This window comes from Bombus fervidus, chromosome 19 (assembly GCF_041682495.2).
Source record: "Bombus fervidus isolate BK054 chromosome 19, iyBomFerv1, whole genome shotgun sequence".
NCBI classification, from domain to species: Eukaryota; Metazoa; Arthropoda; class Insecta; order Hymenoptera; family Apidae; genus Bombus; species Bombus fervidus.
The window spans coordinates 2,442,944-2,470,930 of NC_091535.2; the positions used below are offsets into that span (position 1 = coordinate 2,442,944).

A 27,987-nucleotide genomic window follows, 5' to 3' on the forward strand; every position below is an offset into this window, starting at 1 on the left:
TAACGTTAGACAGCATCGGCGTGGTTTTCGTCGAGCATTGACCATGCTGGCGTAAGATGGATTTCAGAAGGATGGAGGCGGGTTAAGGAGATCCGTAGGAGTGACTATACCGTTCTAGGTACCCTCGAGTATGGCCCCATAAGGGCACAGGATCCACGCTTTCCGTGGCAGGGGTTGGTCTCGTGCTTCCGCGGAGTGGGGTTAGCTGGCGGCAGAGTAAGAGGAACGACGAGGAGAGGGGGTGTCCCGGCTCTCCGCAACGGCTGGGAGCCAGCCGGTCTCGTTGGACCTGGAGGGAGTTGGGAACAGAGTTGCCGGAGTTGCCAGACGAGTTTCTGCCGAGGCAGGACGAGCTCACTTTCATGGCTCTCTGACAGCTTGGTCGGCGGTGCCTATGTTGCTCGGATCGAATCGCTCGAACAAATCAGTGTGAAGTGAATGGGATCGATGGGAGTTTGAGAAGGTGTCATACGGTGGTCGGATATTTCAGCGAAATTGAAGATTTAACGAGCGATTGGTAGGACTTTCCCGATACATCGGGGACATTGATCGAAAGTTAGAAAGATTGTCGTCGATGAAACAGTGTAAAGTGTGTACGACTAGGAAAAAATCGTAAAGAATTCTAATGTCATAGAGAACGAGTGCGTAGAAGAGCCGTGGTGACCGTCGCTCGCGAAGGAGGCACGAAGAAAGAAGTTGGTGCACCTGCCGCAGTTGTTCTCGTGGCGCCACTCACGTGTTGCATGCGTGCCGCGCTATCCATCATGGTCGCAAGCTTGGAGCAGCTCTGATTGGTCGGTGCCGCGGTCACGTGGTATGGTAATTGGGCTTCGGTGGGCGGGAAGGAGCGAACGAGGCCGCGGAGCTTCGTGGAAGATCGCAAAAGTGGCGGAAGGAGAGGAGAGGATAAGCAGCTGTCCACCGGGAGTCTGCTACTCTCCGTGGTCTTGCTCTTTTCGCTCGTTTTCTCTCCCCCTGTCTTTCTCCCTTTTCCGTCTTCTGCGTCTAGACACGGTACCCTTTCCCCTCCGGTGGAAAAAGTCACCCTGCTCGCGGCGGCAGAAAGGGATGTCGGCCACGGGCCACAGTGCAGTGCGGTGTATACGCTTCCAACAATGAATATCATCAACATGGAACCGTGAGATTCTATGAATTAAACGTGGAACGTCGACGGAGAGTCAGACGAACTGGAAAGGTACCATCGTCGATCATAGTTTGGCGTGTAACGAGACTCGAATCGTGGGATCGGGCGTCGCGAGGCGAGAAATCCACGCAAACATGAGCTCGTTCCTGATGAATCCATCCACCGGCGGTGGATATCATCATCACCAACATCAGCAGGCAGCCAGCAGCCATCATTTGGCCGCCACTTCCGTCATGGTGGATCCAAAGTTTCCTCCCAGCGAGGAATACAGTCAGAGCAACTACATCCCGTCCACTGGGGCGGATTTCTTTCCCGCCAGCGGGGGTGGTCACCATTTGAATCATCCGCAGTCTCATCAGCTGCAGTACGGTTATCATCAACATCATCATCAAGCTGCGTCCACTCCTTACGGAGCGTCGTCCGCGGTGCAGCTAAACGGCGGCTATGCCGGCTATGGCAGCTACTATGGGCCGCATCATCCTCATCATCAAGTGCACGCCGTTCATCACGCGAGTCTGCATCCTCATCATCACGCGGTGGGCGCCTTGGCGATGCCGCCGGAGGCTCAACAACCGCCGCTCACGTGCCCATCCTCGATGCAGAACCAGCAACAGCCACAACAGCAGCAACCACCTGTGTCCGCATCGACTGTTCTCGGCTCCACTGCGCTATCACCGGGTATTATGCAGAATCATGTGCAGCCGCCGGACAGTCTTCAACATCATCAACAGCCGAGTCAACAGCAGACACCGCACGAAAGTAACGCGTGCAGTCCGGCGAGTTCTAGTCAGCTGCATCGTGACAACTCGCCGGATCTTCAGCAGCAACCGGCTACCGGTCAACAGTCTCAACATATACAAAACTCGCAGCAACAGCAACCGACGCAGCAGCAACAACAGAGCCAACAGCAGTCGCAGCAACAGCATCACGTGGACGAGGCTTCCGATCAGGATGACATGGAAGATGATCAAATGATGGACGGGTCGCCGGGGATGCTGGAGGATGAGGAAGAGGAAGAGGAGAACGGGGACCGTGTGATTTATCCGTGGATGAAAAAGATTCACGTTGCCGGTGTCGGTGAGTTGGAACTTTCAACGCCCCTTTTTATTCCTACGTCCCAATCACGATGAAGATCGAGCAATTGTAGCTTAATTTAGACAAGTCCCACCACGAAATACGCTGTTTTCCGCGGTTTCATTCAATTTTAATTGATAGTTTGGAAATTATACGTTAGATATTGGCAAGAAAGACTAACGATCTTTGTCCGACGGAACATGACGACTCCATAATCCCAGGTTTTACTACTTAAAAAACGTAGTGTTCGTCTAAGTTCCATTTAACCTACTCTGATATTCCATATATTCCACTGTATTGTGCTACGTATTCTATTGTATTATTCGGTTTTAAATGCGATATTAATCGGTTTCTTCGTCTCACTTCGACGTGTTCTCAGTTTCATCGTGTTTTCTGACAATCCGATTCATTGCACGTATTCGCTTTTTTGCCGCTATTAGCTCACTATTAAACGCCTGACGATAAAAACATAATCGCCATGTGTTTACCACACGCCACGGAGCGCATGACGAGAGTTCGGAAGCGATGTTGCAGGATTTACCTGTGAAACTAATACGCCGAGGCCGCAAGGTGACGCGTTACCGAGCAGTCGGAAGACTGATGGGCTGCAATTTATCGTTGCACCTTCCGATCACCTGTGCGAGATTTTAGAAGCCTACCCATTTACCACCTATTCGGTTACGCTTAGTGCCGCTATTCTTCATCTCGTATCACACGTCAACTTGAGAAATAGCGAACTTTAAGGACGACTCTAAACACGTATTAGAAAAACAGACAAATCGACGGAAGGTTTATCTCGTTGTTAGAAATAGGTTTCAAGCGTAGACGCGTATTATACGATCATTTTTCTCTCCTTTTTTTCTATTATGTTTACCTGCTTGTAGCTCGTTCGCGTTACAAACAGATAGACTTTCCTTCCAAAGAAGCTTCTAGTAAAAATTACTTGGAACTTTTTATATTCCTTGAACACGTGAATGTGGTCTGTCTCGTTTTTTAAGAAAGTCGATATATTCATTGAATATTAAAATGTTGAGGAATTACACGATAACATAGTACACAACAAGCTTGGAATACTATTCATTGGAAACGCGGCGTTAGGAATGGCATGAACGGTACGTGTAACGAACGTTCCCGTCTGCGCCAGGCATTTCGCAGAAGGATTATGAATCTACAAAGGGAATTTTTGCAACGTAATATGCCAGAGAATTGGGCTGCCTTTGCAGCCTCAAATTTCTATTCCGTTTTGACCGGGGAAAGTGCTGCTCATTCCAGCTTGCAACTATTTCGCTTTTCAGGCCGTTCTACACGGATACTATCGAACCGGAATATCATAATTCATATTTCCAGGTAACAAAAAATATCATCGATGAAAGAAGCACGGCGCACCGTATGCGAAACAAGTTTTTAACGCGTCGTTCCACCGTAACAAAGGTTTTCTTCCTACATTTTTTTCTCGTTGTATTGTAAGCTCCGTTGGAATCGAGCTATGGCTAGTCGAAAGCTCGATAATTAAAAAGCGATTCGTGCAGTAAGTTTGAAAATTATACGTATGTAGGTAGTTTTGGAAAATTGCATTTTCATTTTTATCATCCCTTGTTTTGTATATTTTATCTCGACGCTAAAAAAAAAAAAAATGGTGCTTTTTTAATCTTGATTTTATGAATTTCAAAAATGGCTTAGACTATTCTTCTGTTTAGTTTTTATATAGAAATTGTTTACCGAAATTTACGTAGAAGAATGCAATATAATTCTAATTCGTCAAGGAGAACAATCTTACTAGGCATATTCTTCATTTTCTTGCAAGAAGAGAAAGTTAGTTGTGTCAGCTACCAGTATCAGAATATCATCTATGACATTCTGTGTTATAACTGGACTTAGAATATTTATGTAATTTTATATTGTTATCAAGTTTAAAAAAGTTTAAATTGAGATTTGTTTTACAGTTTACAAATTGCAACATGTACTCTACTTCCAATGCCTGATATCTCTTTGTACATTTCTGTACCTTTAAATTATCTACAAATGCACAAAAGTTAGTGCAGTTAGTTAGAATTCTTCCTTTCGTCTCATCAACATGTTGAAAATGTGCATATTTCAAATGAAACAAATTCTTCAACAATTATTAAAAGTTTACAAAAATATCATTTAATATTAAACACTTAGTTGAGGACAGTAGAATGAACTGCAACAAACAATAGTCAAATATTATTTTAGTAATGTTCCATTCTTGGTCCTTGAAATCCTCCTCTAGCAATCTTCATGTTCTTGCAACAAATGTCTGAATTATTTTGATTTGTGACACTTTTGAGATACACGTACAACATGTTCTATCCTGAGAAAAGAACACAACTGTACTGTGAATATTAATTTAATTTTATATCGTTATAACAAATTAGGAGCTTCAAAAAGTATAGAGATTTGTTTTATGGTTTACAAATTGCAACAAGTACTCTACTTCCAAAGCCTGATATCTCTTTGTACATTTCTGTACCTTTAAATTACCTACAAATGCACAAAAGTTAGTGCAGTTAGTTAGAATTCCTCCTTTCGTCTCATGAACATGTTGCAAATGTACATATTTCAAATGAAACAAATTCTTCAACAATTATTAAAAGTTTACAAAAATATCATTTAATATCAAACACTTAGTTGAGGACAGTAGAATGAACTGCAACAAACAATAGTCAAATATTATTTTAGTAATGTTCCATCCTTGGTCCTTGAAATCCTCCTCTGGCAATCTTCATGTTCTTGTAACAAATGTCTGAATTATTTTGATTTGTGACACTTTTGAGATATGTTCCATCCTGAGAAAAGAACATAACTGTACTGTGAATATTTATGCAATTTTATATCATTATAACAAATTAGGAGCTTCAAAAAGTTTAGAGATTTGTTTTATGGTTTACAAATTGCAACAAGTACTCTACTTCCAATGCCTGATATCTCTTTGTACATTTCTGTACCTTTAAATTATCTACAAATGCACAAAAGTTAGTGCAGTTAGTTAGAATTCCTCCTTTCGTGTCATCAACATGTTGCAAATGTGCATATTTCAAATGAAACAAATTCTTCAACAATTATTAAAAGTTTACAAAAATATCATTTAATATCAAACACTTAGTTGAGGACAGTAGAATGAACTGCAACAAACAATAGTCAAATATTATTGTAGTAATGTTAACAATGTTTTAGTAATCCTTGGTCCTTGAAATCCTCCTCTGGCGATCTTCATGTTCTTGCAACAAATGTCTGAATTATTTTGATTTGTGACACTTTTGAGATATGTTGCATCCTGAGAAAAGAACATAACTGTACTGTGAATTTTTATGCAATTTTATATCGCTATAACAAATTAGGAGCTTCAAAAAGTATAGAGATTTGTTTTATGGTTTACAAATTGCAACAAGTACTCTACTTCCAAAGCCTGATATCTTTTTGTACATTTCTGTACCTTTAAATTACCCACAAATGCACAAAAGTTAATGCAGTTAGTTATAATTCCTCCTTTTGTCTCACCAACATGTTGCAAATGTATATAATTTAAAAGTGACACAACTGAAACAAATTCTTCAACTATTAATAGAAGCTTACAAAAATATCATTTGATATCAAACACTTAGTTGACGATAGTAGAATGAACTGCAACGAACAATAGTCAAATATTATTGTAGTAATGTTAACAATGTTTTAGTAATCCTTGGTCCTTGAAATCCTCCTCTGGCGATCTTCACGTCCTTGCAACAAATGTCTGAATTATTTTGATTTGTGACACTTTCGAGATACACGTACGACATGTTCCATCCTGAGAAAAGAATCTTCGTTTTCTCTTCGCAAGCTCCAAATGCATCCTCGCGGAGCGTCGTCATTTTTATCCGCAGGAGTATCATTTTCGCGCATAACACGGTCCTCGCTTTCGCGTTCAGTGCCAGTAAAGTCTGGTATGCGTGTCCGACGGCCTGTCGGAGACTGCAATCTCTCCCCCTTTGGATGTTCGAAGCTCAGCGGCCGGACGTTGCTGTTAGGAGGGGCTTCTCGAGACCGTCGGTCAGCTTCGGAATGGAATGTGTCTGCACAGATTCTAAACTGAACTCGCTGCCATGCTTCCTCTATCGTGCTCGTACGGACCACCAAGGAACGCTTCTAGCATGCCACGCGAGGATTGACGTCGCTTGTGATACGACCAACGAATCGATGCACCAATCTCTTCTCATGTGTCACCTTCGTCGCGACCCGAACCGATGCTAGTGACGAGCCACGATGGTCACTTCTGATATCGAGTCTCGGTTACGAGTCTTTAGAAGAAAACCATAGAACTACGATAGAGGCTTATGATAAGGGGAGAAATAAATGGGGTGTAAAGTGGACGGAGAAATTGTACTGTAGAATTTCGTTCGTACCAACTCGTCGCAGGATAAGCAGTTTCTACGTACAACTCCATTTATTTGCGCTCATCGACGGATGTGCAATTCTTAATATCAGGATTTAGTGATTGTCTTCATCGTCTGTGATTTTTCACCTCTGCAATATGCTTGAAACAATTTAAATTATTGGGTTCGATAGACAGTTGCATCAAAAAATGGAATTCTTCTACCTAAATTGGAGTTCATATGCCATTGGAGTTAGTTGAATCTCTTCATTATTTATGTAATATTATTATTTTATTTATTTTTATTTAGAACGTGCCTTTTGGCTTTGGACGAGCTTTCTCTTGCTCCTCCCTTGTATCTATCTAAACTCTTTTCCTTGTCTATCTCTCTTTTCTTATGTATCTACCTCCCCTCCTATGCATTATATATTCTGTCTCTAAAATTATGGCAACGTTTGGGCTCTTGCCTGCTTGCTGTGTTTCCTTATTGTCGTTCCTCATCGTCTTGTATTGCTCTTCTCTTCTTCACTATTGTTGTCAATTCTATCAGTCCTTCTCTAGTCTCGTTTAGTATCTTCTTCTGTGTCCTTTGGTCCTCACGTTATTTCGTATTCTTCTATTGGGTGTCTTCTTCTTCCCTTTTACATAACCTGCATCTTGTTTCTCTCTCTTCTTTTCAGTATTCCCTTATGTTGCTTTGGTCTCGTTTGTTTATGTAATAGAATTGTATATTTATGTGAATAGAATGAAAAGTTATTTCATTTGACGCTAATTAACAGTTTTGGAAGTTTTGCTGTGGAAGCTTGAAATGTTAAGTAATGAGAAGAAGAAGAAGAAGAAGAAGAAGAGGGTGATGCAAGGGGTTGAAAGGGTGAGATAAAAGTATACTGCAGTTGGGTCATTCGAATTTATTATGGGGGTTGTGAAGAACACAAAATGATTAGAGGATCGTTGTTTGTCACTTTGATTTTTACACCCACTTCTTATGACTGTGCATTTTTTCTCAACGACTACCTTAAAGTCAATCTTCATCGCGGTATCAGACGAATAACATGTCAATTTATCAAGCACATGAGACTTTTTCGCTTCTGTTCATTCAATTGTGTAACGTCGCTCAGATGATGGCATCTGAAATAACGCAGAGATAACAAGTAAGATATTATTTCAATATTGTATGATCTTATTTGTAAATTTGGAGTATTTGTGAGTACATAATATTTGTGATTGTACTGGGACTATGAGAATGACCAAATAACTTCAGACTTGCATTTCTTCAAAATTCTTTCTTCTGAACAACTTGCTTTCAATTTTCATATTATTTCACAATCCAAAGAATCCATCTGAATTTACCAAATTTATGTTGGAGTATCAAAGCAAATTATCATTGTTTTGGTTAACTTCAGATTTGCATTTCTTCAAAATGCTTTCTTCTGAACTTCTAAGCTTCTGAACTTGCTTTCAATTTTACAATGTAGGTACAATTTTCATATTATTTCACAATCAAAAGGACCAATTTGAATTTATCAAATTTATGTTGGAGTATCAAAGCAAATTATCATTCTTTTGACTAATTTCAGACTTGCATTTCTTCAAAATGTTTTCTTCTAAACAATTTACTTTCAATTTTACAATGTAGGTACAATTTTTATATTATTTCACAATCCAAAGGATCCATCTGAATTTACCAAATTTATGTTGGAGTATCAAAGCAAATTATTATTCTTTTGGCTAACTTCAGACTTGCATTTCTTCAGAATGCTTTGTTCTGAACAATTTGCTTTTAATTTTACAATGTAGGTACAATTTTCATATTATTTCATAATCAAAAGAACCAATTTGAATTTACCAAATTTATGTTGGAGTATCAAAGCAAATCATCATTCTTTTGACTAACTTCAGACTTGCATTTCTTCAAAATGCTTTCTTCTGAACAACTTGCTTTCAATTTTACAATGTAGGTACAATTTTCATATTATTTCACAATCCAAAGGACCAATTTGAATTTACCAAATAAATGTTGGAGTATCAAAGCAAATCATCATTCTTTTGACTAATTTCAGACTTGCATTTCTTCAAAATTCTTTCTTCTGAACAACTTGCTTTCAATTTTCATATTATTTCATAATCAAAAGAACCAATTTGAATTTACCAAATTTATGTTGGAGTATCAAAGCAAATTATCATTCTTTTGGCTAACTTCAGACTTGCATTTCTTCAGAATGCTTTCTTCTGAACAACTTGCTTTCAATTTTACAATGTAGGTACAATTTTCATATTATTTCACAATCAAAAGGACCAATTTGAATTTATCAAATTTATGTTGGAGTATCAAAGCAAATTATCATTCTTTTGACTAATTTCAGACTTGCATTTCTTCAAAATGCTTTCTTCTGAACAACTTGCTTTCAATTTTACAATGTAGGTACAATTTTCATATTATTTCACAATCAAAAGGACCAATTTGAATTTATCAAATTTATGTTGGAGTATCAAAGCAAATTATCATTCTTTTGACTAATTTCAGACTTGCATTTCTTCCAAATGCTTTTTTCTGAACAACTTGCTTTCCATTTTACAATGTAGGTACAATTTTCATATTATTTCACAATCAAAAGGACCAATTTGAATTTATCAAATTTATGTTGGAGTATCAAAGCAAATTATCATTCTTTTGACCAACTTCAGACTTGCATTTCTTCAGAATGCTTTGTTCTGAACAACTTGCTTTTAATTTTACAATGTAGGTACAATCTTCATATTATTTCACAACCAGAAGGATCCATCTGAATTTACCAAACTTATGTTGGAATATCAAAGCAAATCATCATCGTTTTGACTAACTTCAGACCTGCATTTCTTCAAAATCCTTTCTTCTGATCTTCTAAGCTTCTGAACTTGCTTTCAATTTTACAATGTACATACAATTTTCATATTATTTTACAATCCAAAGGACCAATTTGAATTTACCAAATTTATATTGGAGTATCAAAGCAAATTATCATTGTTTTGGCTAACTTCAGACTTGTATTTCTTCAAAATGCTTTCTTCTAAACAATTTACTTTCAATTTTACAATGTACGTACAATCTTCATATTACTTCACAACCAAAAGGACCAATTTTGAATATACCAATTGTATGTTCAAGTATCACATCAAATTACCATTTTTTTCACTTTTTCCTAAGAAGAGATAACTTTGATAATGCTGCTCGAATTTCAACAAGTATTTCACCTATTTTCTTCAACTGTTTATTCCCATACTATATGATGTTATTTGTAAATTTGAAATATTTACAACTATATAATATTTGTGATTATATCTTTACTATGAAAATGACCAAATAACTTCAGACCTGCATTTCTTTAAAATGCTTTCTTCTGAACTTCTGAGCTTCTGAACTTGCTTTCAATTTTACAATGTACATACAATTTTCATATTATTTCACAGTCCAAAGGATCCATCTGAATTTACCAAATTTATGTTGGAGTAACAAAGCAAATTATCATTCTTTTGACTAACTTTAGATTTGCACTTCTTCACAATATTTTCTTCTGAACAATTTGCTTTCAACTTTATAATGTACATACAATTTTCATATTTTTCACAACCAGAAGGATCCATCTGAATTTACCAAATTTATGTTGGAATAACAAAGCAAATTATCATTCTTTTGACTAACTTTAGATTTGCACTTCTTCACAATATTTTCTTCTGAACAATTTGCTTTCAACTTTATAATGTACATACAATTTTCATATTATTTCACAACCAGAAGGATCCATCTGAATTTACCAAATTTATGTTCAAGTATCATAGCAAATTACCATTTTTTTCACTTTTTGTCTAAGAAGAGATAACTTTGATAATCCTGCTCGAATTTCAACAAGTATTTCACCTATTTTCTTCAACTGTTTATTCCCATACTATATGATCTTATTTGTAAATTTGAAATATTTACAACTATATAATATTTTTAATTATATCTTTACTATGAAAATGACCAAATAACTTCAGACCTGAATTTCTTCAAAATACTTTCTTCTAAACAATTTACCTTCAATTTTACACTGTACGTACAATCTTCATATTACTTCACAACCAAAAGTACCATCTGAATTTACCAAATCCATGTTCACGATTTTCTTAATTTTTGCCTAATAACTTCGATAATCCTGCTGGAACTTCGACGAGTATTCCAGTTATTTGGCGCTCGAGCAACGCGGCCTTGAGATATCGGTCAGCCGATTGGAAAATGTAGAGCCAGTTGTTTCAGCGTTTCACTGGCGAACGATGGTGTCGATGCACGTGTCACGCTTCTTTATCCATTGCGATCGGTGATCGCGCGTTCCATGAAGTGGAGCGTGTGCCATTAGACGGTGACACGTCGCCTCGAGAGTATCGCCAATAGTACAACTCTCAAAATAATGATGCTTGTCACTGTTCGAAGCGTGTACTCGTTCGCAAGCTGCAACAAATTTAACATTCAGACTGTACACCTTGAAAATGCTCACATGGATGCACGTTATTAATTGTCTGCTGTATTTTTACTTTCCATTTCTTATCACGATTCACTTTCTTCATCTCACCATTCTTTTTTTTTTTTTTAGCCATTAAATAAACCTTTTGTTGAGGTTGTTAGACGCCTGAACAACGAAACGCGTGGATAAATTGTAAAGTAGAAAATATATTTTAATAGAGAATTGTAAATACAAATAGGAATATAATTTGAGCTGATGCAGATCCGCCCTGAAGCCACTGTTTATGGTCTCCCTTCGTCCCAGTCTTTTGTCTATACGCTGAGAAAGCCAAAAAGACCAGACGTAGAGTTTCCTTAGAAGTGGCGGCCACTTTAGCAGCTTCGTTACTCGCGAAAATCCTGAAGAGAATCTCGAGACTGTTAATTTTAGATCATCCAGGTAGAGGTCTGTTCTTTATCCAAAGAGAATTACATTTATAACACGCGGGGAAGCGTGTTAGAAAGAAGAATCGCGAGGTGTGCGGTAAAAATCCGATTGTATTAAAGAAACCATTCATCGAGTTATTTCTCAAGTGGTTTCTATAGGTGTCGCGGATAAATAAGAAAAATCGATTGCCGCATATTAACTAGAAAAATCAGACGATAACATCGGCATGTAATTGCTTGAATAATCGCTTGGCTATTCGTGGCGTGCTATTTTCAAATGACGGATAAGGTCGAAACGATTACTTGCTAAAACTCTGTAATCACAGAGAGAAAGCTAATCGTATCTATTCATCATTAAATATAATTTCAAGAAAATATTATTTCCACTTGTTCGTTCTATTCTCAGTCTCCTTAAGAACAAGCATAGTTAACACCATACGATCATAATAAATTCGACCAATAAATTCTGGTCTGTAGAAGCCAGTCGACTAACTGCTCTCGATGTCTCTGTTTGGTTCTTGCAGCGAACGGCTCATACCAGCCAGGGATGGAGCCGAAACGACAGAGGACCGCGTACACGAGGCACCAGATCCTCGAGCTGGAGAAGGAATTCCATTACAATAGGTACCTGACGAGACGGCGACGAATCGAGATCGCTCATACCCTGGTGTTGTCCGAGCGGCAGATTAAGATCTGGTTCCAGAACCGGCGTATGAAGTGGAAGAAGGACAACAAGCTGCCGAACACGAAGAACGTACGCAGGAAGAACGCGAACGGTCAGACAGCGCCGCCGTCGGCGAAACCGACCAAGACGCCGGCCACCAGATCGAAATTGGCAACGGGGAACAACAACAGTCAAAGGAAGAACAACAACAATTCCCCGTCGAGTGGAATCGACGCTAGTTTGGACTCGGGCGTTGGTTTGACTGACATGGCAGACGTGCACGCGGTGAACGCCGCTCTTCCGCATACGAACGTGGTTCATCCGAGTTTCCAAGGTCACCCGCATCCTCTGGCCCATCTTCAAGCGCAGCTGAGTCATCATCATGTGAGTGGCATGATGGAGGGCCCGACGGGAGGACCGTTGGGACACATCGGCTCCGGAAGTATCAGTCCTCTTGCCCCGGCCACCAGTCCGTCTGGACTGTCGCAGGTCTCCGCGCCTATTCCGCCACCGGCGATCAAGTCCGATTACGGGCTAACGGCGCTGTAACATCCGTCCGGGGAACCGGACCGTTCGAGTCGACTGCCGGGCTTCGTTGGTGCTGCTAGCCAGGGGTTCGTTGCTGTTTGGTCGTAATTTAAATTCGTCAGCTATTTATCGAGCGAGCTGAAGAGATTCGACGAGTTCTACACGAGGTGGACAAATTGTTCGAACGACCGAAGAACATAGTTGGCTGCTACTGAACGCACGAGGGTAGACACTCGAAGAGGAAGAGCTGCGTCACCCTTTGATCCTTGCTCGGATCATTGTTTGATGGATGATCTGTCGGCAAGAAAGAGATTCGAGTAGCCGGAAGCGCCGATGCTCCGTTACAACCAGCAGCAGTTCTCCAGGACGAATTCTGCTATAATCCTGGAAAGGAACGTGGCCTGGAAGCCACGGTGATTCGCGCAAATCGCCCGTCTATTGTGTCTCAGTCGAAACAGTGACCTGAATACACAAAGGATGGGACTGAAGTTTCCTTTCTCCTCCCAACACGGCTGAGTCATCATCATCTGGATGATACGGCGGACGATCGAGCGGCTGGTCTGGTAAAACAAATGGGCGCTGACGATGTTGGTTACTAACTTTTTTCACTCCCGGTGCTGTCTGACCGTTCGGCTTCACAGTGTGTGTCACAGGATCGTCGAGGCAACAGGGACGCCAAGTACTTTGCAAGTGAGAAGTACCATGGCGCGTACTTGAAGACTGAGTGACTATGTCGAGGACGTTTGTCAAGTGTCACTAGGTGTAGAAAACAGGGTTGAGGATTTACAAGCTCTGGTCAGGAACTGATAGACACCGGACAGTTTGTAAAAGAGTGTGGAAAGATGTGAGTTATCGTTTGAAGCTTTGTGAAAGAAGTTCGTGCGTAGCGTTGACAAACTGCACTTGATACGTCGTAAGTCAAAATTTCTTCTTTCTAACGATCCAATTCTCTGCGTTCCGAAAACACCATCACCTTCGACGTTCCCCCCTTGCGTTACTTCTATTAGGTTCCTGTAACATTGAAAATTAATTCCAAATATTTCACAGCACGTTACTGGGTTTTCCAAAAGTCGAAGCTTCCAATCCCTCGATTCTTCCTTTTGTCGAAAGCTCTGGTTCCATAGATAACCGACCCAAACGTAAAAAACGAGACGGGAAAAAGGAATCGATTCGTTGCACGACGCGTGAAAGTGTACATACACCTGGATAACGTACGCCATGTATATAGTCGTGTAAAGAAATTCTTATTGCTATGTGATTAAAGTGCATCATATTTCGTATGTCATTACGTAAGTGTGCGGTCTTAGTGTCTTAAGTATTCGATAGGGAACTGTCACAGAACACATTTATGTTCACCAAGCGAATCTTTGAACGTTGTTTCTTCGCGTAGAAGAAGGAAATGTACAGTGACGCCTGCGTTTCGATATGAACATGTTTATGCAAGAATAAGAAAGAAAAGGTTAATAAAGTAGCGAAGAGAATAACTGAGAATATTTGTCTATAAATATGCGGATTTAGCTGCGTTTTCTTTCCCTTTAGCAGAAGAACTGGAATTCCACTTCGGAAGATGATTCTCTCCATTCCTTCTCCAAGTTTCCTGTTAACAGACCCGTTCATTTCTTCAATCGTTGTTTGAATTCCACTTCGCAAGATGATTCTCTCCATTCCTTCTCCAAGTTTCCTGTTAACAGACCCGTTCATTTCTTCAATCGTTGTTTGAATTCCACTTCGGAAGATGATTCTCTCCATTCCTTCTCCAAGTTTCCTGTTAACAGACCCGTTCATTTCTTCAATCGTTGTTTGAATTCCACTTCGGAAGATGATTCTCTCCATTCCTTCTCCAAATTTCCTGTTAACAACAGACCCGTTCATTTCTTCAATCGTTGTTTGAATTCCACTTCGGAAGATGATTCTCTCCATTCCTTTTCCGAGTTTCCTATTAACAACAGACCCGTTCATTTCTTCAATCGTTGTTTGAATTCCACTTCGCAAGATGATTCTCTCCATTCCTTTTCCAAATTTCCTGTTAACAGACCCGTTCATTTCTTCAATCGTTGTTTGAATTCCACTTCGGAAGATGATTCTCTCCATTCCTTTTCCGAGTTTCCTATTAACAACAGACCCGTTCATTTCTTCAATCGTTGTTTGAATTCCACTTCGGAAGATGATTCTCTCCATTCCTTTTCCGAGTTTCCTGTTAACAACAGACCCGTTCATTTCTTCAATCGTTGTTTGAATTCCACTTCGGAAGATGATTCTCTCCATTCCTTTTCCGAGTTTCCTGTTAACAACAGACCCGTTCATTTCTTCAATCGTTGTTTGAATTTGCCAGAGTTGTTTGCCTGTGCAACCGGAGTTCGTTGTCCGGGGCAAAGTGGAAGCTTCCTGTACTCGTCAGACGGGGCGTAGCGAGATCGTCGGACCGCGAAATCTCCTGAGAAGAAATTCAGTTTAAGCTCGCGTCACGTGCATCTTGTAAATAATGCTGCGAGATATCGTCTATTTTTATCGAGAAAGTATACCGAACGACCAATAACAAGCACTTAGATTACGAAAAGAAAATGATGTGGCAAGTGGCGTCAGACGAATCGATGTATTACGAGAGAGAGAGAGAGCGAGAGAGAATAGCAATCAAACGTTGATTTAAATGCACAGAGTCGCTGTGACGATATACCAAAACGATGTTTATCTGATTAAATATAGGAATATAGAGATATTAAGAAGCATTAAACGCGTCACGTTCTGTTCCGAATGGACGAGGATGAAAGGCGGTCCTAGTGTAATTAGCCAGTTCTAAGCAAGCAAGCGCACGAGTTTACAAGAACGTTCTACTAAGTGTGACATTATATTCCTTGACATTCTACCGATAATGTATATAGCCTGTGCGATAAGAACGTATTTGGGCACACTTCGATGATTATATTTATATTGATCGTAACGATCGATCAAGATACAATCGTGAAGTAAATTGAATCAATAAATAAATGTTTCGTAATTTACAATAACGTCGTGTTTCCTAAAAAAAAAAAAAAAAAAAAAAAACAAAGAAAAGATCGACATCCTTCCATCAAAAAATCTTATAATATATAATTTTGTATATTTTTTTTTTTTTTTTTTTTTTTTTTAAGAATCCAGTGATTCTCTCAATGTCAACTTCTTATCGTAACTGGTTTTTAACAAACTATTATCATCGGTTTCGTTGCTCCGTCCATTCTACGTACTTAAGTTGCGCACATTCTCCTCCTCCCCCTCCGCCCCCTCCTATTCGTCGTTATCGCGAACGTGAAAAATGAACATTTCGGTTATTATAGATTTATTATCTGGCGCATTCTTATCGGTTTTTCGCGCGATACATCATTCGAAGCAGGAAACAAACGATAGCCAGCCGAGTCGAGGTAAACTTGTTAGTTGACGGCGTTGACAGTATCTCATCCATATTACGTATGTAAAGTTGCGTGCATATATTTACCGGTTTCATGGAGAAGCCCGCATAATAAATCATTTCCCTTCGAAAAGGAATACACCGATCGGTGGAAAACGCGCGAGAAAAATAACGAGATAATGCCACGTATGAATCATTCTGATAAAGGCGACCAACGGGCATAACATCGCCTCTGATAGCGAACCCTCGGACGACTTAATGCCGCGAAAAAATTCAATTCTCCGTTATCTTGTGCACAAACGAAACGTCAATTTGTTACGAGGCAATCGTTTCACGCTGCGTACCCCAAATTTACCATCAACCACGGGAAATGGCCTTTCTAGCGCTATAGGGGTTCGTTAGAGCTCTGTATCAGTCAATTTGAGATTCGACGAGTTTATTGAATAAGACAGAACGATGACCGGCACATTTCTACAAAAATTTTACGAACGCTTCGGTGAAAGCGACACTCTCGAAGGGAGGACAAATGGTTAAATGGTAACGACTATTGTTCCCCAATTATCTAATTTCCTTTGAAAACGACTAAGTAACGATCGTTGTTAAATAAATTCTTGAATTCCCAACGTTTGCACAAAGAAAGAAAACCGAAATAGTCCAAACAACAATGGTTACCATTTCGTGGTCATTTCCTGTGTCCCCGTAAAAAAAGAGTTAAACAACCAAGTGCCAATGACTATCCTTCCTAAGTTACCTAATTTCCCTCATTCACATAATTCTTCAAGTCTATTCTCCTATATTATGTACACGTACCATTTTAAATATGGAACCTATCGCGAAATTCGGTGCCATATCGATTTCTCATATGGGGACATTCGACGCATACGTAACGCGGTATTATGCTAGCAGTACAGTTTACAAGCATCGAGGGGACATTCTATAGCCTGGTCGCGAAAGGGGTTCTCCAACGGGTGCCGTTTCTCCTATACGCGTACGCGCCCATGCGTGCAACACTGTGGCTGTTGCGCATGCGCGAACACGTGCGTGATTGCCGCAGCATGGACTGGGGATATGCCGCAGCAGCCTCGAAAAGAAGGGTGGCACCCGGAAAGCGAATGAGGGGCCGCCTGCACGACCCTGCCTCCGCCCATGCAACCAGCAGCCCAGCCAACAGCCGAGATAACCTGCTACCACCCAGGATCGAAAGTCAGACATGGCTCGTTGCTGCTTTCGTTTCATGTTTTCTGGAATAATCGCGATGTTGTACGCCACGTTGTCATTGCGAATGGCCCCGAATTTTTTACCATTTGGGCGAAAGTAGGCGTTTGTTGAACAAATCACATTTGCAGTATATTTCCTTCGCCTTTTCAACCGTACCGCGTTCGTTTCGTCATTTTCCAGTATCTTCTACTTAGCTGATCTTCATTGCTGTATCATTTTGTGTCGAACTCTTCTTAGAACTTAAATTGCTCTGCAGATTTCGATGTTCGAGAGGTTTGAGGAATATAGAAATATCTCATAATGGAATTAGCAATGGCAGTGATTTGAATTCCGCGTTGCTGAAAATTGAGTAAAACATCTTCAATCCAATTAAGATTAATTCGGACACGGTGTACGATAGATCCATGACGAATTTCGAACTAGACTGTTTTGGGGTAAAAAGCAAAGGGAATCAGCAAGCGACACGATTACCAGCAAGGTTCTCGAGAAGGAAGGAAGCACACAAGAGCAGCTAATTGCAAGATCTATACACTAATCCGCTATCCACGGAGCGACCTACGTTCTCTTCCGGTCTTGAATACCCTTACAAGCCACTCTCGGATATAGATTGTGTTGGGCGTGAATTAAGGTAAATAGGCTGACCGGTTGATTGTTCTGAACTGGGTCTTTAACAGACTATATCGCTTGAATTACTTGGCAATTATTTGTCTCCATCGAAAGGAACTTCATATATCGTCAGGATCAGGTGCAAAGTATTAGGAAAAATTGAAACAAATTTTACTTTAATCGAAATACAGGCATTTGCAACGGAGTTAAGATAGAAGAAACATAAGAATACAGTTAGAGATAATATTAGGCACAGCAGACAGATGAGGGTATAGTAATTTAATCTTAGTTTTATAAATGGTTTTATAAATATAAGGGACGCGAGAGAAATAGCATTAGAGCATTAAATCGGTAGATTAAAAAATGGAAAATCTTGGAAGAACAACAGATACCTTCTTCCTATGTCACATTAAAAATCAAGGGACGATCTTTGTTGCAATTTCCTTCTGCTCATCCAACGTGTCCCTGGTCTCTTTGGGGGTGGGAACAGACAGCGACACTCTACGAACGCGAAATACCTTCCGGGCCGGTTATCAGATTCTCCTTACGATTCGTGACCCTATTTTCAGGCGGCGTTATGCCACCTACACGCCACGTTCCACATTCGTTGCGCCAAGACAAATGATCCGTATGCGTCGGTCATTTCGCCTCGCATCCGCCTGGCAATCGCGCGATCTACAAGCTGTACGATGTACGGTGTACAGTGGGTGGTCAGTGAATCGCTCGTTTGGCAAAGTACGGGGACAAACAACGTGAAATTCGCGCCTTGTCCCGCCCCCCAACACCCCCGCAGCTAAGATTTAACGGGTTTCTGACCACACACTTCGGTTGCGCAACATTGCTGCGACCCGTCTAACAAATGATTCGCTGGGAACCATCAACGTTACGCTATTTAAGTCGATTGCAACTTTGGCTTCGCGGAGAAATGCATTTTCTTTGACTCGAGTTTTTTCATCGCAAGGATACGCCATTGAAAAATTCTGCCTTTTGAGGTTATAAATAACTTAAAATCCTCGCTTTAATGTAAAATTAAAAATTTGGAAGAAAAGGAACATTTAATTATGCTGGGAGCCATCAACTATTTAAGTCGATTGCAACTTTGGCTTCGCGGGGAAATGCATTTTCTTTGACTCGTCTCAGCGTCGATCGACTTTTCTCATCGCAAGATAACGCCATTGAAAAATTCTGCCTTTTGAGGTTATAAATAACTTAAAATCCTCGCTTTAATGTAAAATTAAAAATTTGGAAGAAAAGGAACATTTAATTATGCTGGGAGCCATCAACTATTTAAGTCGATTTCAACTTTGGCTTCGCGGGGAAATGAATTTTCTTTGACTCGTTTCAGCGTCGATCGACTTTTCTCATCGCAAAGTGACGCCATTGAAAAATGCTGTCTTTTGAGAATTGTAAATAACTTAAAATCCTCGCTTTAATGTAAAATTGAAAATTCGAAGGAAAAGGAACATTTAATTATGCTGGGAACCATCAACGTTACGCTATTTAAGTCGATTGCAACTTTGGCTTCGCGGGGAAATGCATTTCCTTTGACTCCACTTTTCTCATCGCAAGGTAAGGCCATTGAAAAATTCTGCCTTTTGAGGTTATGAATAACTTAAAATCCTCGCTTTAATGTAAAATTAAAAATTTGGAAGAAAAGGAACGTTTAATTATACTGGGAGCCATCAACTATTTAAGTCGATTGCAACTTTGGCTTCGCGGGGAAATGCATTTCCTTTGACTCCACTTTTCTCATCGCAAGGTGACGCCATTGAAAAATTCTGCCTTTTGAGGTTATAAATAACTTAAAATTCTCGCTTTAATGTAAAATTAAAAATTTGGAAGGAAAGGAACATTTAATTATGCTGGGAGCCATCAACTATTTAAGTCGATTGCAACTTTGGCTTCGCGGGGAAATGCATTTTCTTTGACTCGACTTTTCTCATCGCAAGGAGACGCCATTGAAAAATTCTGCCTTTTGAGGTTATAAATAACTTAAAATCGTCGCTTTAATGTAAAATTGAACATACGAAAGAAAAGGAACATTTAATTATGCATGGAAATATCAAGTTCAAAGTTCTCAGTTGAATTTCTGAAAAATATTTGACGAATGAATCGGAGGAGTTGGAATAATACTCCGTTGGAGCATTGGACAAGACTTCCTGGAGTTTTTGAGTAGATTGGAAGATTTATGATGAGACGTAACAAGGTTGCAGTTGAAGGTAGTGCGGTTGCAGCCAGCACTTCCTGTTGAGATAAGTGGACAGCTGAGGACTCGGGAAAGTGATTGCAGTTTGTGAAGCAAACGTTGTCTGACTTCGAAATTGCACGCCTACTGCATTCACCAAAACCGTACTTTACCGTCATTTTTCCAACTTTCAATAAACTTTTACTTTTTCTCATTTTCTATTTGCATAAGTTTATCCACATAGGAAACGTGATGTTCAATATGGCTACTGGATAATTCATAGTTAGACTTGGTGTTCAGCAGCGCGGCGGTCGGTCGAATTTGAAAACAGCAAAAATGACGGAGATTCGAGCGATCCCCATTATGTGTAATTGGAGGGGATTAACGAGTCACGACTCCATTTATCAGGGCTCGTAATTACAAAGCATCCCGCTTCTCTCTCTCTTTCGTGCCACCCCTTCTCGCCGTGGCGCGTTCATCGCGTCACTTTACGCTCGCTCCACCGACTGACTGACATCCCCCAGAGGCAGTTTCGCATCTCAAATACACATTAGGCTGTAACTAAAGATAACAGGAGCCCCGTGTCGTCGACGGGGGAGCCCGGTGAAATTAGATTCGAAACCCGCAGACACCGCGGACACCTCGTCACCCTGTATTCGATCACCGCTGAGATGCTAATCGTAACTCCAGGAGACCTGGATCATTTTGCCGGAGAAACGATGGAAATATGTTTTGAAAATTGGCGGCAGTTGAAAACGATAGACGATCATGCGAATTGCTTGAAACTGTTCTTCTTATGTACAAACAATTATCTTGGACTTTGAAGAATAGTTAGCTATACATAAAGGAGTAATCAGATGCTAGAATTACCGAGTTGGAAAATACACAAGTAGACGTCTATTAATTGAACTGAATTAAATAACATTGAATAGAACATTGAACAAGATTATTATCAAATTTTCTGAAGGATAACAATATGGTCAAAAGACAACAGAATCAAGAAAAATGAACGCTGCTGTAGAAAGCTACATTTTGAACTTTACATTTGATTTACTTATTTTTGATTCAGTTAGTTTCGCATATCATACTTGGTTTATATAAAATTCTCGAAATTGTTACAATGTCATCAAGATAAGAATGTCTGGAATATTTAATAACGCATAAACTATATTCAATAACTTTGTTGCAATGGAAGACAAAATCAGTTACAGTATTGGGACAATGTTTTTTTCTTTAGCAGGGCAGTTAAACGAGTCCGGTGTTACTGCACAGTAGCAATCGTGGACACGCGCGGTTGATGCAGCGACCCAGCCGGAAAGTTAACACGGGCGGTCGCGTCGATCCTCGGAATTAATTAAAACCATCGAAACGAGGGGGACGTGTATTTTTATCTGGCTCGGTCTTGGTGACACATCTATCTCGAAGCTGCCGTATCATGTAAAAAAGACGAGTTCTGCTACCGCCTGCTACTGCTACCGTAAGTTTATCTTCGCTGCCAATCCCAATGCGTCCATTTATAAGTTTCCTTATAAGTATCGACTCGCGTCGTCCGTTGGCGATCAAATCTGGCTTCTGGATTGACAACTGACTCGAACAAATCGTCGCTGATTGTTGTTAAAATGTTTCTTGTGTTGTGATTGCTCGTGATACTGGTTTTATGGAAGGATGAACCATGGTTCCATTAATCTGTAGCTCTTCGTAGTATCTTTCAAAGAATATCAATATCAGACTTTGAACAATAACGTTGAGCAACGAGTAGCAACAAGAACTGGAAATAAATCTCTAAATATACCTTCTTGCTTTACTAAGATTCAACTGAAATGAGCCACCTCATCCCCATCAGCCTTCGTTTCTTTCTCTACAGATCATTATCTCGACGAAACCGTTTTCTCTTCGCTTTCACGACGTTTCCAAGCTATTCGCTGCTCTGTCCACCATACTATCCTTCGCTAAAAAGAGCCAACAACGGCTGCAAGTCAACTTGACGAAACAACTTGCGAACGAGTCGCCGCGGCAACATCAGCCACCGCGAACCGCGCTATTACCAGGACTCGTCGACGGTACCTGTCGCTAGTCGCTGCCCCTGCGTGGATCAGCGGCCCAAGAAAAAGAATCAGAGCGACAGAGAGGCGACTACGTGTCCGTCGGCCAACAGATAGAGACGAAACGAGCAGCCTGGGCGGCGCAAAGACTTCGACTCGCAAGCCGCACGTTCATTAATCTTGATCGGATCAGTCGAGATAGCGGCGAGCTGTTTCGGAAACCCTCCCCCACCAGGCGTTCTCATCAAGTCCCCTAGTACCATCGTTTCAACCTCCTCTTCCTCCACCTCCACCTCCACCACCGCCTCCTTCTTCATCTTCTTCTTCTTTCTCTTCTGGCTCGTATCCTCCATCCGCGTCTCGCAGCTCCTTTTTCTTTCTCCAACTCTTTCCTGGACCCTCCTCTGCACACCAAGGGTTCAGGGGCGCAAGAAAACCCCCAGGACGGATCGGTACCGCAGTGCCGACGACGGCCAGCCGTTTTAATTCCGGCTGAATCGACTGCCAATCCCCTTCCCTCGACCTCGTTCGCCCTCTCCCCTCTCTAGCCTGCATCGAGCCTTTATAATTCATTAAATTCTTTTTTCTTTCGTTGCACAACCTATTCGACGTGAACTCGGTGATCTTCTCTCTGTTCGTATGGTTGCATGTGCGGTGCTGTTGAGAGGAGAAGGTACGCTCGGGGTGACACTCCAGGTGTTGCGTGTTTACTGTACTTTGCTTGTGCAGGAATTTTCGTCCATCATTGATCAAGATAAACTCGTGATCTCCTTATTTGCTGGAAATAACAATGTTTGATGAGAAACAGGATGAATTCTTTAGTCGTTCTTAGGTGTAAGTTTTGTCAAGATTGAAACATTTGTGAATGGTATTCTACAGAATTAATACTTCCTGTGACGCCACGGTGGTCATTGGCTACCAGAGCGCTTCAACCTCTTACGATTGTAAAAATTGAATGAAAATTGACACTTGGGGCATTTTGAATATAATTAATAAATAGAAGATGCTTTGAAATAAAAAGTGCCCCATTGAACAATTAAACGTTTTTATTAGAACATCAATAAAAAAAAATGAGAACAAATCCTTGCATCTAACGATGCACTGTGTTTGCATACATATCTTTGATGGATAATCTAGGAATATTATTATAAACACACCTTAGAAAATAATTATAAATGCTGCTTTATAATCATATAATCGAGGTTAGAAATGTAAACATACCTTACTGTTATATATAGAATGAGCAAATACTGTTTACTAATATCTTCTACACGTTTCAACGATATATTCTGCACGTTTCGTTTGCGACGAAACAACGAATGCGAATGGTTTGTTGAAATAAACGAAGCCTTGTTATAATATGTCGCTATCAACTGTCAGCAAGGCGCCACGGTGGTCATTGGCGACCAGAGCGCTTCAACCTCTTACAATTGTAAAAATTGAATGAAAATTGACACTTGGGGCATTTTGAATATAATTAATAAATAGAAGATGCTTTGAAATAAAAAGTGCCCCATTGAACAATTAAACGTTTTTATTAGAACATCAATAAAAAAAAATAAAATGAGGACAAATCTTGCATCTAATGGTGCACTGTGTTTGTATACATATCTTTGATGGGTAATCTACGAATATTATTATAAACACACCTTAGAAAATAATCGTGAATGCTGCTTTATAATCATATAATCGAGGTTAGAAATGTAAACATACCTTACTGTTATATATAGAATGAGCAAATACTGTTTACTAATATCTTCTACACGTTTCAACAATATATTCTGCACGTTTTGCTTGCAACGAAACAACGAATGCGAATGGTTAGTTGAAATAAACGAAGCCTTGTACGCTCGGGGTGACACTCCAGGTGTTGCGTGCTTAATGTACTTTGCTTGTGGAGGAATTTTCGTCCATCATTGATCAAGATAAACTCGTGATCTCCTTATTTGCTGGAAATAACAATGTTTGATGAGAAACAGGATGGATTCTTTAGTCGTTCTTAGGTGTAAGTTTTGTCAAGATTGAAACTTTTGTGAATGGTATTCTACAGAATTAATACTTCCTGTGACGCCACGGTGGTCATTGGCGACCAGAGCGCTTCAACCTCTTACGATTGTAAAAATTGAATGAAAATTGACAGTTAGGGCATTTTCAATATAACCGATGAATAGAAGATACTTTAAAATAAAAAGTGCCCCTTTGAACAATTAAACGTTTTTATTAAAACATCAATAAAAACAAATGAGAACAAATCCTTGCATCTAATGATGCACTGTGTTTGCATACATATCTTTGATGGATAATCTAGGAATATTATTATAAACACACCTTAGAAAATAATTATAAATGCTGCTTTATAATCATATAATCGAGGTTAGAAATGTAAACATACCTTACTGTTATATATAGAATGAGCAAATACTGTTTACTAATATCTTCTACACGTGTCAACAATATATTCTGCACGTTTTGCTTGCGACGAAACAACGAATGCGAATGGTTAGTTGAAATAAACGAAGCCTTGTTATAATATGTCGCTATCAACTGTCGGCAAGGCGCCACGGTGGTCACCCGTGACCACCAATGAGATAAACGGTCCATTGAGGAAGAACGTTGTCTTACATCTTCAATTTATTATTATTTTGCCATTATATGCTTTGAGTAATAAAAGTACTCCCGTGGCGTCCTCAGCGAAACATGTGATTTCAAAGTGTTAAATTATTCCTATTGCAACTGAAGATTTTGAAAAGTTACCAACGCTGCATACGACGTCATTGTAAAGTTATCTTCAATTCGGCTTGATGTCGCTTAAAACATTATATACATAATATAAGAAATAGATATTGACACGCAAAACTGAATTAACGATCTTGAAATTATATTCGGGGTATTCGTAGGTAAGTTAGATGCTGAATTTAAGCAAGACTCGATATATGAATACGTGAACAAGACAGGCATAAAATTATCCGCTTTAACCTCGAAAACACGATGCATCGTACGAAATGGATGCTGAAATCCGAGTACAATAGGCAGGCGATTTTCACATTTGAGAAAGCTAAAGCTGAGGGAAACATGTGATTTCAGCGTGGCAGTCAAAGTGTTAACCCTTTCCATATTAATTCGTACTTTTCTAAGTTATTAATTAACCAAATGGTAAGTACATGTTTGGTAAAGCAGCTGAAAAGATGTATTTCTATCATTAATTTTTCTTTACCACAAAATAATTTTTCTTAGAGTAACATACACTTACCTGTGAATGCCAAAGGAAAGAAAAGGAATTTTTCGCGAAAAATGAAAAAAGCACCCCTATCACAGAGGATATGGCGAGGCAAAAAATACGTCGGAGCAGCAGCATAACAGCGGATAGCGGTGATCAGTGGGTAGCTCCTTTAATTTCACCAGGATCGCCTGTCAATCCTCCTTCATACCTGCTCCTTATAATTCATTAAAATTCTTTTTGCTTGCCTGAAAACGTGACGGATCTTGTTTTCAATTTAGTAGAGCCCCGACTGTGACTACCATAATGCCCCGCATGAGTTACCCGCGGAATAGCAATGAGTCTTCTCGACGGCTGGCTGGGAGTCGCGATCGGGATTCCTGCGTAGAAACTCGTTTTCGGCCGCGGAGAATGAATTTTGAACGACGGGGAAATTAGAATTTTTGTTCCACCAGCGTCTCTCCGCTCTTTTTTCTTCTTCTTGTATCTTGAATAATAAATGGCGCTATAAAAAAAAAAAAAAGAAGAAAAAAAAATAAAAAGTAAAAATGTTAGACTTCGATATCGCGCTGAATGAAAAATCAATTAATTTCACGTTATTTTCATTTGCTTGAAACGTACGAAAACATATTACTTTTATCTCGTTTCGTAATTATTTAATATTATATAGAGTTACGGTTGCAACATTGTAAATTGATTGTTCAAAGTATGACGTTGCTACGCAGTCGAACACGTGAAATTAATGAATTTGCGGTTTTTACGTCTGTTCTCACGAATTAATTTTGTTCTGTAGCATGACTTTCATATTTTACAAAGCGTTGCAAGGTTCCAGAAGGTCTGCTTTATCTTTCATCGGTGAGAAAATGTTGATTTTTCGGGGATCATGGCGTGAAAATAAAATGATCCGAACAAACCAGGTCCCAGGTTAAATTTGTTGCACGAAGATCCTATCATGTTGTACGATATATACAGGGTGTAAATAGTAAATTTCGTGAGCTTCTCGGTGACACGTTTTATCAGTGGTTTACGTGGAACATAGGGAGTAGCCAGTGGCGAAACCCTCTTAGTCCTCGACAAGTATCCCCTTCGACACTAACCGAATTGGGCATTATCGCCCTTCGTGTAATTAATCCTGCGATTCCGTTAACCCAAGATGAAGAAGGATCAATATTAATCTCGTTGATCAAAAATCATCCCACTTCTGGACGAAGCTTAGAGCTCTGTTCCATTTTCTATTACAATGTTTCTTACTTAAACTTTACTATTCAAAGACTGACATCAATTTTCTTGTACACAGATTCTGGACTTGTACGTGTTCATAAGAAGTTCCAATGTGGATGACAAAGAAAAATATTAAAATTTGGAAAATCTCTCTCTCTCTCCTGCTATAGTACTTAGAAGATAAAACAAAGCTCTACTTGGGTTCTACTTTATAAAAGTATAAATATGCAAGAAAATTCGCAGTCTTCTTAGAAGATGTCAGATATCTGCGCCAATTTTTTGAATAAAATTGAAATAAAAAAGGAGCAGAATTGTGATACATGGTAAGACCAGTAAAATAAGGTTTTTGCAATTCTGACACGTTATCGACTGTTATCCAGAGCATCCAGGGCAATTCCTTTATCGCTTAATACGCCGTGACGACTTGAAATTAAACCCATCGCTCGTTCGACAAAAACATAATCCGACGATGGTAAAGAGGGAAATCGGACATCGGGGCAGGGAGGATCATAGCGGAGCGACCCGTGACGCGCATAGAATCGCCATTTCAAGCTCCTCTTCACAGCTGCTCTCTTTTTTCCATCGCCCCCATTGTGACAGCCCCTCTCGAGCACAAAGCGTGGACACGAGCTACGATTCTTCACAGTTACAGCTTAAAAAGTGTCTTAATCGTGGTGTACTGTCGTTTTAAACAAACTCCTAATCGCTCTTCAAAATGCCTTCAGACTATCTACGTTTGCTGCAGTTCAATTTTTTTCTCGTAACAAATATATTTCTGTTCTTTTCTTCTTTTCATGTCGCTCTACAACTTTGGAAAGTTTCGTGTGTCTTAAAGGACTCCGCGGTCTTCACAGCGATTTGTCAATTTTCTCTGAACAGTGTCGTGCTCCAAATTAATGACAACATTTTCGGGAAAAGGTCCGGACGAATGAATTGGATCCGTGACGCACGCATTCCGTTTCTCACGAGCTGAGGCTCCAGGATCGACCCTTCGATACAATTAAAAGAAGGGTCCGCCCTGGACTATATGGTCCAGCCTACAACAACATCCTGCCGTACTCGTGCACCGGGATTGGACGAGGAAAGATCCTTTGACATTGGCCCACGGCCGAATTCCTGGACCATTATTAACACCCTGCTGTTTTCCGCTGACTACGTTTCGATTTTCATGGCTGCTGCTCATAGAGGGTAAGAGGATATTTCCTCTTCTTCAGGCAGAACTTCTAGACAATTTAAGTTTCCGGTTGAATGCGTCTGTTTAATGGAAAACAATGAATTAAATGGTAAAAATTAGAATTGGTATTTGGATTTTTTTACAAAGAACAATATTAAGAGTATATTATTGTTAGTTCTAAAGATACAAATAAAGGATACTCAGTAACAGAAGAAAAGAAGCTCATAATTTCTCTTCTTTGGTTCCTTTGGTTTAATTTC

General features: G+C 39.9%; 1 protein-coding gene and 2 long non-coding RNA genes across 5 annotated transcripts; 2 read left to right on the forward strand and 1 right to left on the reverse strand.

Annotated features, from left to right (window-relative positions):
* Window positions 1-116: 116 nt before the first annotated feature.
* Dfd (homeotic protein deformed) lies at window positions 117-14,173 on the forward strand. The gene is made up of 2 exons (XM_072021317.1): window positions 117-2,221; window positions 12,015-14,173. Exons 1-2 carry the CDS (start codon window positions 1,279-1,281, stop codon window positions 12,701-12,703), a joined length of 1,632 nt encoding a protein of 543 aa, XP_071877418.1. The 5' UTR covers window positions 117-1,278; the 3' UTR covers window positions 12,704-14,173.
* Window positions 14,174-21,005: 6,832 nt separating this feature from the next.
* Window positions 21,006-22,976, reverse strand: LOC139996873 (uncharacterized). The gene is made up of 2 exons (XR_011802433.1): window positions 21,866-22,976; window positions 21,006-21,778 (listed from the first exon to the last, which is right to left on the reverse strand). It is a non-coding gene; the product is annotated as an uncharacterized lncRNA (long non-coding RNA).
* A 1,595-nt stretch (window positions 22,977-24,571) lies between these two features.
* On the forward strand, window positions 24,572-27,925 carry LOC139996891 (uncharacterized). 3 transcript variants are annotated; one of them, XR_011802444.1, is made up of 4 exons: window positions 24,572-25,012; window positions 25,200-25,268; window positions 25,350-25,491; window positions 26,630-27,925. It is a non-coding gene; the product is annotated as an uncharacterized lncRNA (long non-coding RNA). The 3 variants fall into 3 exon arrangements; XR_011802443.1 differs by having other exon boundaries at window positions 24,572-24,891; window positions 25,013-25,268; XR_011802442.1 differs by having other exon boundaries at window positions 24,574-25,268.
* Window positions 27,926-27,987: the final 62 nt, after the last annotated feature.